This window comes from Paralichthys olivaceus, chromosome 5, assembly GCF_024713975.1.
Source record: "Paralichthys olivaceus isolate ysfri-2021 chromosome 5, ASM2471397v2, whole genome shotgun sequence".
In the NCBI taxonomy this organism is placed as follows: domain Eukaryota; kingdom Metazoa; phylum Chordata; class Actinopteri; order Pleuronectiformes; family Paralichthyidae; genus Paralichthys; species Paralichthys olivaceus.
In genome coordinates this window covers 18,966,194-18,978,509 of record NC_091097.1, presented here as the reverse complement: position 1 = coordinate 18,978,509, position 12,316 = coordinate 18,966,194, and the positions used below count along the sequence as shown (strand labels likewise).

At 41.1% G+C, this 12,316-nt stretch overlaps 1 protein-coding gene across 5 annotated transcripts in view; it reads right to left on the bottom strand.

Moving 5' to 3' along the window:
• Nucleotides 1-11,679, bottom strand: part of LOC109641068 (meiosis inhibitor protein 1) — a 37,697-nt gene extending 26,018 nt beyond the window's left edge. Inside the window, exons 1-10 of one of the 5 annotated variants that reach the window (XR_011241026.1) lie at nt 10,588-11,677; nt 10,270-10,427; nt 9,940-10,063; nt 8,475-8,525; nt 7,320-7,393; nt 5,980-6,085; nt 2,013-2,213; nt 1,718-1,896; nt 448-562; nt 187-306 (exon numbers count right to left, since the gene is read on the bottom strand). Coding sequence is in view for 4 of the 5 variants with exons in the window: in XM_069524856.1 (XP_069380957.1) it covers nt 187-306; nt 448-562; nt 1,718-1,896; nt 2,013-2,213; nt 5,980-6,085; nt 7,320-7,393; nt 8,475-8,525; nt 9,940-10,063; nt 10,270-10,413 (1,114 nt within the window). In the remaining variant the exon portion in view is untranslated. Of the gene's footprint in view, nt 1-186; nt 307-447; nt 563-1,717; nt 1,897-2,012; nt 2,214-5,979; nt 6,086-7,319; nt 7,394-8,474; nt 8,526-9,939; nt 10,064-10,269; nt 10,428-10,587 lie in introns of all 5 variants that reach the window. The other 4 variants (XM_069524856.1, XM_069524855.1, XM_069524854.1 and 1 more) reach the window with 4 other exon arrangements.
• Nucleotides 11,680-12,316: the final 637 nt, after the last annotated feature.

Here is a 12,316-nt window from a genome sequence, read left to right as displayed (position 1 = left end):
CACACAACGTTGTTCATTATAATGTATTTGGAAATGCACAATTACACAAAGGGTTTGTGGTCATTTTTTCTGATAATCATGGTATACCAGGAAACATAAAATGTAAGTTCTATTAGGAGACACACACACAGACACACACGTGATGTTGCCTCATGACTGTTTTCTTATCTGTCTGAGTTCTCTCACCATAGACCGAGTGACACTGGGAGAAAAACAGCGGGTCTTCTGTCAGTAACACCAAACAGCTGTAGACCGACCACAGCAACATCTCACTATTAGTGCTGGCCAGACGATCAAAGAGAAACTCTGTAAGGGAAAAGAGAGACGGACAAGAGAGAGAGAGAGAGTTCAAAAGGGATGTCAGAAAACATTTGTAGAGGGGAAAAAGAAGAAGAAGACAACAGCTCGAGCAGCTGCTGGATTTGAATGTCTGTGTGTGCACATCACCAGGTATGTCCGCCTGGATAAAGGGGGCGCTGTACTGACTGGGAGCATGAACCAGCACAGCGGCAATACACTTGGAACTGGTCACCTGCAACATCTCATCACCACTGAGCAGCAACTGTAAGACACAGTTCATGGGTTTAATATGAGTCCACCAATCAGTGTTCCAGTCATCTGCAGAGTTTCAGGTTAGTGATGACAGACATCAACAGTCAATGGAATCTGCACATTTTTTGAAATCACACCACGAGTTTGAAACAGTGATTCTGAGCAATATATGGATTTAAATACAGTTTGATGTGATCTGTTAAAATGAAACTGGGAGCCACATTGGTTTTGCAATGAAAACAAAATCTCTCTCCCCACTGCTCTGTTTGCCACCATGACCCACAAACGGGTAGCTAGCTACTCGGCCACAGACATTTCACTGGATGAATGTTTGCAAATGTAGCCGAGCGCAGGAAGAGTCATCTAACAAATGAAAACAAATAGAAAGGACTGATTTTAATTGAAAAAAATATATAGGATATATAAATAAATGAATGATGCAGGGACGCAAGATTCAAAAAGGGAAAATATATTTTTCACGTTTGTCTGAATGAGGGAGATTAATGTGATCTAAATAAATTACCAGAGTAAATTAATTACACTGAAGATTGAATTAACCCCTTGAATGAATCAGTTTAAAAAACACCTCCTCATCCTAACTTTGACAGAGTTAATGTGTTGTATTGACAGCAACTGTTCAAAACGATATGGAAAAGTTGTCGTTTCTTTGGAATGAGCTGATTTATGCCGTTAATGTTGAACTTAATGAGAGTAGCATTTGTTTGATTTATTTTATTGCTCAGTTTTAATGTGGCACTGTTCTTAATCTTTTCATTCTCTTTGTTCACAGTTGAACTAGTTTGTAGTTTTCCCGGCAAGACTGATTAACAGTGAATTTATCTGGTGGAATGGATTCTAAAAACAAAACTTTTAATTATGTTTCAGACATAACTTAGATTTGGGTAATTATTTAGTCAAGAGTTACTGATCTACAAAAAGAGACACTACAGACGTCATGGGCTTTGCTGTAATATGAGTCGTGACTCAGATAATCTAACTACACGTTGATTTCCCAGACATGAAGAGCAAATATTTGTTCAAGTGAAAACCCTCCTAAATCTCCATTCAAAGGCACATTAATCCAGGATTTGAACTCCTTGTTATGATTGAGGTCAGTGCCAGAATGCAGGTTTTGGGGGTGGGAGCAGGATGTTTAGACAGAGACCTGTTTCAGTATGAGAGGCAAATGGCAGCAGTCAAGAGATTGTTGCTCTTGGGTTTGGCTGAGGATCTGGCTGTTGTTGGTGTGGATGCTTTGGTTCTCATGGCACATGATCTGACTGTCGGTGCAGTTCATCAGAACCGACACAGTCTCTGCCAGCTGCACCAGCAGCCACAGCAGCCCTGAGAGATTCAAGACAAGGAGTAAGAGCAGTGACAAATGTTCAACCCTTTAAAAACTGAACATTAAAAATCCTGACATATTGATAATAACTTAAGTGAAATAAGGTTTTTCTCACCAACACAACTTTTCATGAGCTGTGGGGAGCCTGCATTGGCCAAGGTCTGCAACAATAGGATACACACCCTGTCTCTGATGGCAACGGGCAAAGACTGGGCTGCTGATCCCCTGAACAGTTTGAGCCACACATACAGGACCGAAGCCTTCAGTCCTTCATCTGGATAAAGTAAAGCTGAGCACAAACACTCCAGCAAGGACACTGGTGAACAGAGCGGGGAAACCGAAGCATTAACATCCCAGAACAGATAATAAACAAACTGAGGATTTATGCAGAATGAAATAGGAGGAAACAGGTTGGAGCGACCACAATAAATACATTTCTAACACATGAATAAAAGTTAAATATTCAAGAGAGGCCACCTTTGTCTGTGTGATGGGATGAGAGCACACGAGAAAGACCACAGAGGAACAAAGTACATCTTAACAAACTCTCACTTGATATTGCAAACGATTGCAAAGCCAAAAGTAGTGTGAAAGTTTGTCATGAGGATGAAAAGATTGAAGACTGGCTATTGCAGAGAGAGTACATTAAAACTGCAGGTGGGACAAAGAATAGTAGAGTAGAGAAGATTAAAAAAAAATATCTTGGGAGTAGGAATCTTTTGTCTGAGCACAGCAGGCAGGAGCTTTGAGTACAGGTACATTGTCTGACAGAGAGAGCAGGATTCAAACTTGCCAAAAAGGAAAAAGAAACTAACAGAGAGAGTGGAACTCATGGAAAGCAAAAGTGAAAGATAAGAAGAGACAGGTGGAGGTAGAATGGCTGAGTTAGTAGAGGGGGAAACCCAGAAGATGAGAAGACAGAGAGACAGAAAGAGGAGATGGTTGAAAAAATGATATACAAGTTCATATTTGTGCATTTACTTCTTCTTAGTGGAAACTAGAATTACCGGCGTGCAGTTTGATGCCTTTTATAACCTTTGACCACTGAAATATAATCAATCACAATCATCTGTGAGTCTAAGTGACAACTGGTCAAAATTCTAAGAAATTCCATATGAGAACACTTGAGCTATCATCCTCAACAGGCCGCTGTGACTTGGACTGTTGACCACCAAAATGTATTCAGTGAATCCGTGAGTCAGTGTAAAAATATTCACTGAATATAAAAGGATTGTTAAGATAGCATACCCAAGAGGCTAAGTGGGTTTTGTGATGTCACAGTGACTTTGAGATTAATTTGACATTGATGAAATTTAAGTAAATTAACTTTTAAACAATTTCTGTCAAAAAATAGTGAATGAAAGCAGGAGATATGAGAGCCACATACACACAATACAGATCAGGTCTAAGTATAGGCCTATGCTGATACACTGCATGAACGTGTTGCCGCACAGTAAGGAAGAATTATTTATAACCAAGCTCTTTGAGGAGAAGTATCTTAACACAGGTGAAATAACCTTGAGTGTTCAGATGGTAATAATAATAATTAAACTAGTGCATCATGCAATCAAATTATTAGATAATAGTTATCTAATATAATTATTAGAATATATAGATTTATAAGAGGCCACACAAGAAGGAAAGTGAGCCACAAGGACAGGTGGCCAGAAAAGAGAAAGCAATGACTAAATAAGTATAAAGGAGTGACTGAATAAACAATGTTTATATTGGCAGGCAGCACTGGAGCTGGAGGTTGACAGACGAACACAGACTGAGCGCAGAGGAGACAGAACCAGAAAGAGATGACAGAGTAGGAAAGGCGAGCCCAAGCCCAGCTGCCCTGTGAAGCAGATGAAAACCAATGTGAGGCAGGAGAGGCTCCCAGACATGTTTGATTAAAGCAAAATATATGAGGCAGCCAAGCTGAGAGCCAGGCATACAGAGAGAGGGACAGTGTGAAGACAGGAGAGGTAGAGGATGAAGATAAGACCTCCACAGACAGAGGGTGGAAATGAAAGGACTGTGTAACAGTGGGAAGTAAAAGCCTTACTGTTGTATAGCACCGCATTTAATCACACTCACGTACAAACACAGAGAAGTTAAACATAAAGATTAAACAAGTCAATGTTCCATTCTTTGACAGAGAAAACAAAGGGTTCTGTTGATTTTCCGCCTGCTTGGCAAAACCCCTCTGTCTCCTCTCAGCTTCCACTGTTTCCCACAAAGTAAATATATTATTTGGCCCACCTGAATAAATAACCCCAAACCCAACAACGCTGCATAAATATATAGTTTTAAAAGTACAGAGGGATCTGTTGAAATGGTGTATATTCCATATACTGTATATTCTTATCAGAGAAAGTAAGTCCTAATCACTCATCTGATCTTCCTTTCTATCTCTGTCTGCCTTCCTCTTTCTTTATCTCATTAATGCTTCATCCTGCCTGCCTGCTTCCTCATTTTGTCTGTATCCTCTCCACGGTCAGAACCAGAGGGAGTAGGACACCAGCAGAAACAAGGGAGGGAGGGTGGAAGAGAGAATGCAAACAAATTCAGGCAGAGAAAAGATGCTGTGAGACAAGTAGTGGGGTTAATCAGTTGGATAAGCAAGAGGGCAGGGAGACAGATAGAGTGAAATGTACATGGTGCTCTGGGCTCATGTTTTCATTGCCGTGCTGTTGTCGTTAGTCCAAACAGCCCTTCAGAGACATGCTGAGTGACAGACCACAGACAGGCGCACACAGTCAATAGTGGCAACCCGCATCTTGCATCAGCAACACAAAAACCCGCCGCTACCTGCAGCTGCTCGGGGGAGCATGTAAAAATACATGGGAGGTGGACACACAAAGCATATTGAAGTGAGGCCGGCTTATTTGGCATGAGGCACACAATTACTCTTGCCTGTGAAGAGAAGCACTCAGGCATGACACAAACACAATACAACACACATAGACGCCTGAAGTAGTGTAATGGTTCAGTGAGTAGACAGACATCAGGTGGTTGTGGCAGAGATTAAATCGGCATTTGTGCGAGAGGGGTGGTTAGGCGCATTGTCGCTCTGCCTCACTACACTGCAGAATTATACACAGATCTATAGACACACACGCATCTATGTAGTGCATGTGGGGAATTTCAGGGGAAAGGTCGGATGGGTGTGTATTTGTAACTTTTTATTTCTCGCCGTGAGCTGGTGTGGCAGCGGCTGTGCAGACAGAATTTTAAGTGTAGGCACAGCACGGTTATCTCTATGCAGCCGGAGTGAAATTGAAAGGTTAGAACAGCTCGAGAAATTGAATTGAGAAAGTTCAGTGCAGAGGATATGTAAAATTCAGTTTTGTTACTTCTCATATTTCACAGCAGCAGAGGGTTTGGGGGTAGTATAGAGCATGGGTAGGAGTGTTTCAGCAGTGCAAACTGTGGACACAAACTGTGGACACATGCAATTAAGATATCATTTAAAAAAATCTAAATGTGCTGTTTTGAATTGTGGATATACTTGATTAGAAATAACGAGGAATGCTGAAAAATAATATACTCAGCAGTTGAGGTGAAGTGACCCTGCATTACCTTTCATTTGACTGTGTGACAGCATGATCTGACCTGAGCTGACTTTGTGTCGCATGAATATTTTAAAAACTGACCTGAACCAACCTGATTTTTTCTGTGAATTATCTATCCTCCCCTCGGGGCAAATGTATGTGCACAAGGAAGTCAGAGATGTGGGTTTGCTACGGAGCAGTTGGCTAAAAACTGGTCAGGTTTGCTTGCTAAAAGACGATTCATCGAGGTAACTGCAGCTTAACCTCATTATTCATGAAAAGTCTCCCCACTAATAACATCAGCTTCTTCATCCATTACAGAGAAAGTTAACAAGGCAGTGATGTGGATGCTGAAATCATTTGCAGAGTACATCAGCTGCTTCTCAACTACCCTCAGAAATGATGACATCGATGTGGATTCCTGTATTTCAAAACAGCTAGTTATTTATATGAGAAGATGAAATCACACTGCAGCTCTTGCTTGTACATCAGTTGCTCTATGATTGACTGGGACGTGATTGGGTGTCTGCTGCGTCGTCTCACCGTACTGAGTAACCAGAATATGGGCCACGTTGCGGCCTGCTTCCACCAGGGTCCCCAAGAGGTTAAATATGGGCTGGAAACCTTTCAGGCTGTGCTGGTCACTAAGCTGGACAAAGAACGCACAAATTAAAAACCAATAACAACAGATGCACAACTATGTAAAGGAACTTGTCTGGAGGCAAATAGCAAAGACGTACATTGTGACAGCCATCTTTATTTCTTGACTTCCAGTTATATAAGCTGTTGGTTTCAGCTGGTTTCTCTCTTCCTTGCTGTATAGTTTGTTGTTTGGGTTTGGTTGCTCTTGTTATTGTCTCTGTTCATTACAGTTCATCAAACACTCACTCAAACGCAGCACACCCAACTGATGTTACCGATTTACATACTTGAGTTGAATATCGTTTAATTTAATTTCTGTTGAATAAATCGTGAGTTGAAAGTCATGTCGTCTCCTCTTTGTCCCTTGAACTGTGACAACATTCACACTGTAAAGCTTCAAGAGCACAAGATCAACAAGATTTCAGACGGATGCAATCAATCTAATCAGTTAATCTTTGAGTCCAAGTGAACATTTGAAACCAAATTTGAAAAAATTCCCTCAAGATGTTTCTGAGCTGCTGTGTCCTCAAGACCAAAACATGTCTCCTAAGGTCATAGTGACCTTGACCTTTAACCAGAGAACATTTGTCCCACAAGAAATTCCCTTAAGGCGTTCTTGCGATATTGTGTTGATGAGACTGGGATGGACAGACATGCATACAGAGGGAAGAAAACAGAAACCAGCCTCTGGCTGCTGCCGGTAAGGAGGCAGAAAAATGTTATTTCAAGGGTATTAATTATTTTTTGTTTGCTGACAACAAATCCTGCTGCAACGTCTGCAACACTCAACTTCAACACTCACTGATCGAATTCACTCTTTCTTTGTCAAAACTCAGAAGACGAACCTGCTTCTTTTTCCAGCTCACCGTCATTAAATCTTTATATTGTCAGTGGAGGGTTCTTTAAACACATTTCCCTTAGAATGGTCTAATTAGGCTCTTTTCTAGTAATGTAAATGAGACTTGTCTGCACCTGCACTTGGTGCCATACATCTCTGTCATCGTCAGTATACAGAGCCTTGCTTTTTTCCACCTGCAGCATCAGCTGCAAAGTGAAGCATTTCTACTTCTCCCCCAGAGGTGACACAACAGCACACTGTCTGTTTACCAAACAACCCTCAGAGGATACACTGCTAGTTACACAAGCGCTGTAAAAATTTTAAGATGTTGAGTGTGTTCCTGTCTGTATGTGAGGATGAGAAACCGCGTCTCCCCATGTGTCTGTCAATGTGTTTGTCTCACCTGTTTCTGTATCTCATCCAAAACAAAGCGGAATGACACCTCGCTCTGCAGCTCTAAAAGCAGCTGAACCAGCACTGACACACAGCAACACAGACACACACATCAACAGAGAAACACAGATCAGCATTCGTTTAATGAACATCGCAGTTCAACACAGTTTCACACTTCTAGGAAAGTCTCTGCAACCTGGTGAAAAACAACATTACAGTTTGTGGTGTATTTTAAACCAAAATTGACGAGAAATCCTCGGTTTTATCATTTTAAATTCTTTGTTTCACAGTGGCACATGTTATCTCACTGACAATCACAGTTACTGAAATAAGCAGTTCTGGTGTCAGTACTCTGTATGCCATCAACAGTTCATATTATTTATTGACATAACCTCTGACGTCATCATCACAAGAACCAGTTCAATCCAGGTAAAACCGAACATCTCATTGACTGCTTTTGGCTACTTCACTGATTCTCAACAAGTTCTGTAAGATTCTCCCCTTTCTTACCCCTCATGTGTTTCCTCTCACACATAGGGATATTAAGAATGCATTATTTATAGAGCTCAAATTAGGTTCGCAATATGTTCTTCACATGCACATTATCTGTGCATGGATCAAAAGCAGTGTCAAATTGAAAACACTCCACTAACTACTGCAGCAGAGTGATCCCTAAGGCATGTTGAGACAGCTACCATAGAATCATTCTGTCATTTGCAGTTACCAAAACATTTCTGCAATTTAAAGGATTAGTTACAGTGAAACAAAATGTCTGTGTGTGCTAAAAACTGCCTGTTTGCCGGGAAGCCAACATAAAGAGAAGATGGAGAAAAAGCTGCATGTAGCAGCATAAAGAAAAATAGGTACTTCAGCTGCGCACAGCGCAGAAATGAAAGAATATCAGCATGAGAAAAGAGGTCAAAGTCTTCAAAATTTTTCATTTTGGATAATGGTACTATGGAGTCAATGCAAAATTACCTTAGTTACCAGCAGCGACCATTATCGGAGCCACAAAGGGTGTGTTTGTGTGTGTGTGTGTGTGTGTGTGTGTGCAGGCCTCAGAAACGACAGTGTGCATGTGTGTGCACTTTCAAATGGTCTTTATATATTATCTACACAGAGAGTCTGTGTGAGTGCATTGGAAGTATATAAGGAATCTCTTCACCTTGCTGAACCTTTTCCAGGGTGGTGAGGTCCTCCACGGTGTGAAGCATCCCTAGGGACAGAACAATAATGACTAGATTTAAGCTTCACAAACACATTGAAATGTACAGAGACCCCACGGAGGTGTAATGAGAAAAATGAGGTTAGAATACTGACACATGAAAAAGGGACCAACAGTAGGGCGATGCCAGCTTTAGAGGATGCAAGCACATCAAACTGTGATTTAAGTTGTGCAGCTTTAGGCTCTAACTGATCATAAAGAGTCATAAAACTATACAGTGTGTATAAAAGCTGTGTGAGAGTCACAGATGTTACACAGTCTGTATGTTGGATCAGATTTGCTGTATTTCCAAATCACATAGCAAGTTCCCTGCAAGCACGTACACAATGTGTAGTGGGGGGAAAGAAAGTATATTTTAAATTGGATTACGCTCTCGTTGGTGCAGCTGAGTTCAGAACAACAATCCGCAAGCACTGTAATGGCTCTTTTAATGTCTTGTCATATTTGGCCAGAGCCTTTAGAGACAAACATTTGACCACATATCCTCTCATTGCACTAATGTGATTAGAAGTAATATTGTATAGCCAGACTACTTTATGCAACAATAACATAGAAATTCATCAATTGAGGGGAAATTATCAGCAATGTCCTCTAATGATGCAAAACCATATAAAGCGCACTGTGGTATAATCACAGCAGTAGTGGAGAGTATAATGGAATGAGTGCTGTACCAATTCATTCCCTGCTTAATGGTTTAATGTGTTGTAGCTGATTTTTATATAAAGACTCTGTCTAACTCTGTGCTATCGGCAGTTAATTCAAATGCGTACATAACAAGCACAAAGAATAATAGTCAATTTATCTCCAAGGCTTTCACATTATGTTTCAATTGAATTCCCTTCTATTCTATTTCTAGACTTATTTTTGTATTATTTTGCCAGCAGCTGATGTTTTGTGCCAGAGTTCTACGGAAAAAAGCATAAAAATATTTTTTAGACACAAACAAATCATGTCCATCCAAAATATAATCCACCTGAATGATTTTAGAGAGTCGGTTACTAAAAGAAACCATGGCATGGCAACACAGGTTGACCTCAGAGTTAATGAAGCCGTCATAAAAAGAAACATCAGTTATATAAAAGGACCAAGGAACTAATAAAGGTCCAAATATCAGCCAGATGCATCGGTTTAATCTTACAAACATAACGTCTATAACATGAAGGAAAACAGTAAACTGCTTTGTTATGTATGGGAATCTTTTCTATTTTCTTTTGATAAACTAGAACTACATTTAATATCGAGGATGGAGAATCTGTGCTGACTGTGGTACTGGAGATGTCTCCTGTTTTGTAACGAATAAGTCATCATCCAAACAGCCCAGAAAATGATTTCTTATCGTTCTTGTGTTGTACGTGACACTACTACTACTATTACTACTATTACTACTACTACTACTACTGCTCACCCAGTAGTGAGGCTGTGAAACGCATCAGGACTCTGTGGTCCTGTTGCAGCAGATCTCTCATGGCCCCTGGAGAACACTTCAGTACCTCAGTGATACCAGACAAGGCGAAGGACTTTCTCACTGACTGTACAACAGAGACACACGTAGGGAGAGAGGTTAAATAAAACCTGTACACGGGACGACAACAGGATCCTGGATTTACTGTAGTAACTGGGAAAGGACGTGTTAGGGGGATAACACGGATCTTTAGCTCGACATACACCATCTGCCCAAATCCGTACAGTGGATTGATTCATTTCTTATATGTCGGTAAAACGATGGAGCGCTCACTGCGACGTCTTCACTCTCGATCATTTCCATGACGCAGGCCACACAGACCAGCAGCCCTCCGCTCTCTGCAGACACCAGGCCGCAGCTCCATTTTGGGTCGTGTCTGAAGTGAATCTTGTCGTGAACGATTTCCCTGCTCGCCATCTCTGTCCCGTCACCTGTCGCAATGGAAAACGCACAACACGGCTGATCAACGCATGGTGAAAAACTGCAACTCACACAGGTGAAAAACAAGCTAGCTAGCTAGCTACTGTCACAAGGTCACAAGGAAGCAGTTTGTTTGTTAGCTAGCTAATTAGCAGCTAATCAGCAACTTACCTTTCCTGCTGTAGAAAAAGTTATGATGACGCCATCACATGCGTGTTTCAATTTAGCTCAGTGAATGAGTTCGACCGGTAAAGTTAAGTTGTGGATTAAAGTTGCATCAGTGGTGCAAAATGGCGCCATTAGCCTACACGACCTCTTTTCAATCACAACTTTATTGAACAATTTTGTTCACAAGATTAAAAAAAAAACATATTTTTCTTATTATTGTTTGATTTCTGTTTGTTTGTAAATAATACTTGTTTGTATTAAATCTCTTTTTTTATTTACAACTGTTGAAAATAAATAAAAATGAATGAATATTAGTAAACAACATCTGGAGGTTATGATACACACTGTGCATTGTTTACGCTGTTTGAAATGAATAAGGATGAGTCTTCGTGTCGTGGACCTCTTCAGACTGGAAGGTGAATCAAAGAGCTGAACCACGTGAGGAGAAATGTGAAGTTGAGAAGAAAATGTGAGACTTAACTCCTATTTTTATTTTCTTCTCAATGGTTTGTTCATTTATTGATGCAGCAGTAAAGTGCAGCGGCAGTTCAAGGGTATCGCTTGTTATCTTATATTTCAGCTAAATGCTTCAAATATTATTCACCTCCAAATAAAGTATCAGCCCCAGTTTATGCTCTAATGAACGTCAGTGGTGAAAAATAAGCTGTGAGAGTGTGGTGGGATGCATGAGTTTGTTTTGCAGTATCATTTACTGTGAAAGCCACGATTCGGTTATCGCCATGACAACAAAAGCCTCTCGGCAACTGAGAGACTGTCTAATGATACGAGCGTGGGGGCGAGTATCAGCCACTACCGACATGTCAATGTATAATCTCTCTCTACTTCTCCTTCAACGCAGTTCTTGCACATCAAAGCTGCACATGAAATGAAGCTCAGTGTGAGTGTGTTTTCCAGTGTGCATGAGTGTGCACAAGTTTGTGCAAGAGGTTAATCTCTCATAGTTCTTCAGTGTGTAACATGAGTTGCCTATTGAAGGCACTGAGCACCATCTTAGGACCGCGTGTGCAGGAAGTGGTCAAAGCCTCGTTGGGCTGACAGAGAAGTGAGGCCGTCCTCTGACGACAAGGTGGAAGATATTAGTTTCTAAAGTCTCCATTTGCGCTTGGACGAGAGCTAAATCCGTCAGACTGTGCAGTTTTATCGGCCCCTGAGAGAGAGAGAGAGGGGAGAGGAACCAACAGACAGAGAGACAGAGAGCCGTCCTCAGAGCTCAGGTGGGAGCCGGTGCATATATCTGTCAGCTTTATTTGACAACCATTTCACACAGATAATTCTTCAGGGGCCAGTGCAGCACGGAGAGGAATAGATTCAGCTTCCGTCCGAGCACGAGCAGAGACGACTTAATATGCCATAACATGCAAACATTTTTCACTCCATTGCTGGCCCTTTGATTTTCTGTCATTTCACTTGATATATATTAAACCACGTGAGTGTCCCTCCCCAAGCACCACACACACACACACACACACACACAAACACAAACTCTCACCACCACCACCACCCACACAGCAGCCATCACTGTTGAACTATTCCCTAAATATACATTTTTCCATTCACCTCAACGCACCTTGTTCTCTCTGTTTACATCACTGCCTCACAGCCTTTTGTTTCCTGTGAAGATGACATGAAAAACTGTGCGGCAGCAACAGATTTGTTTAAATAAAGATGACCAGGACAAATATGGTGAGAAACCATGCACTGGAGGCTCTGT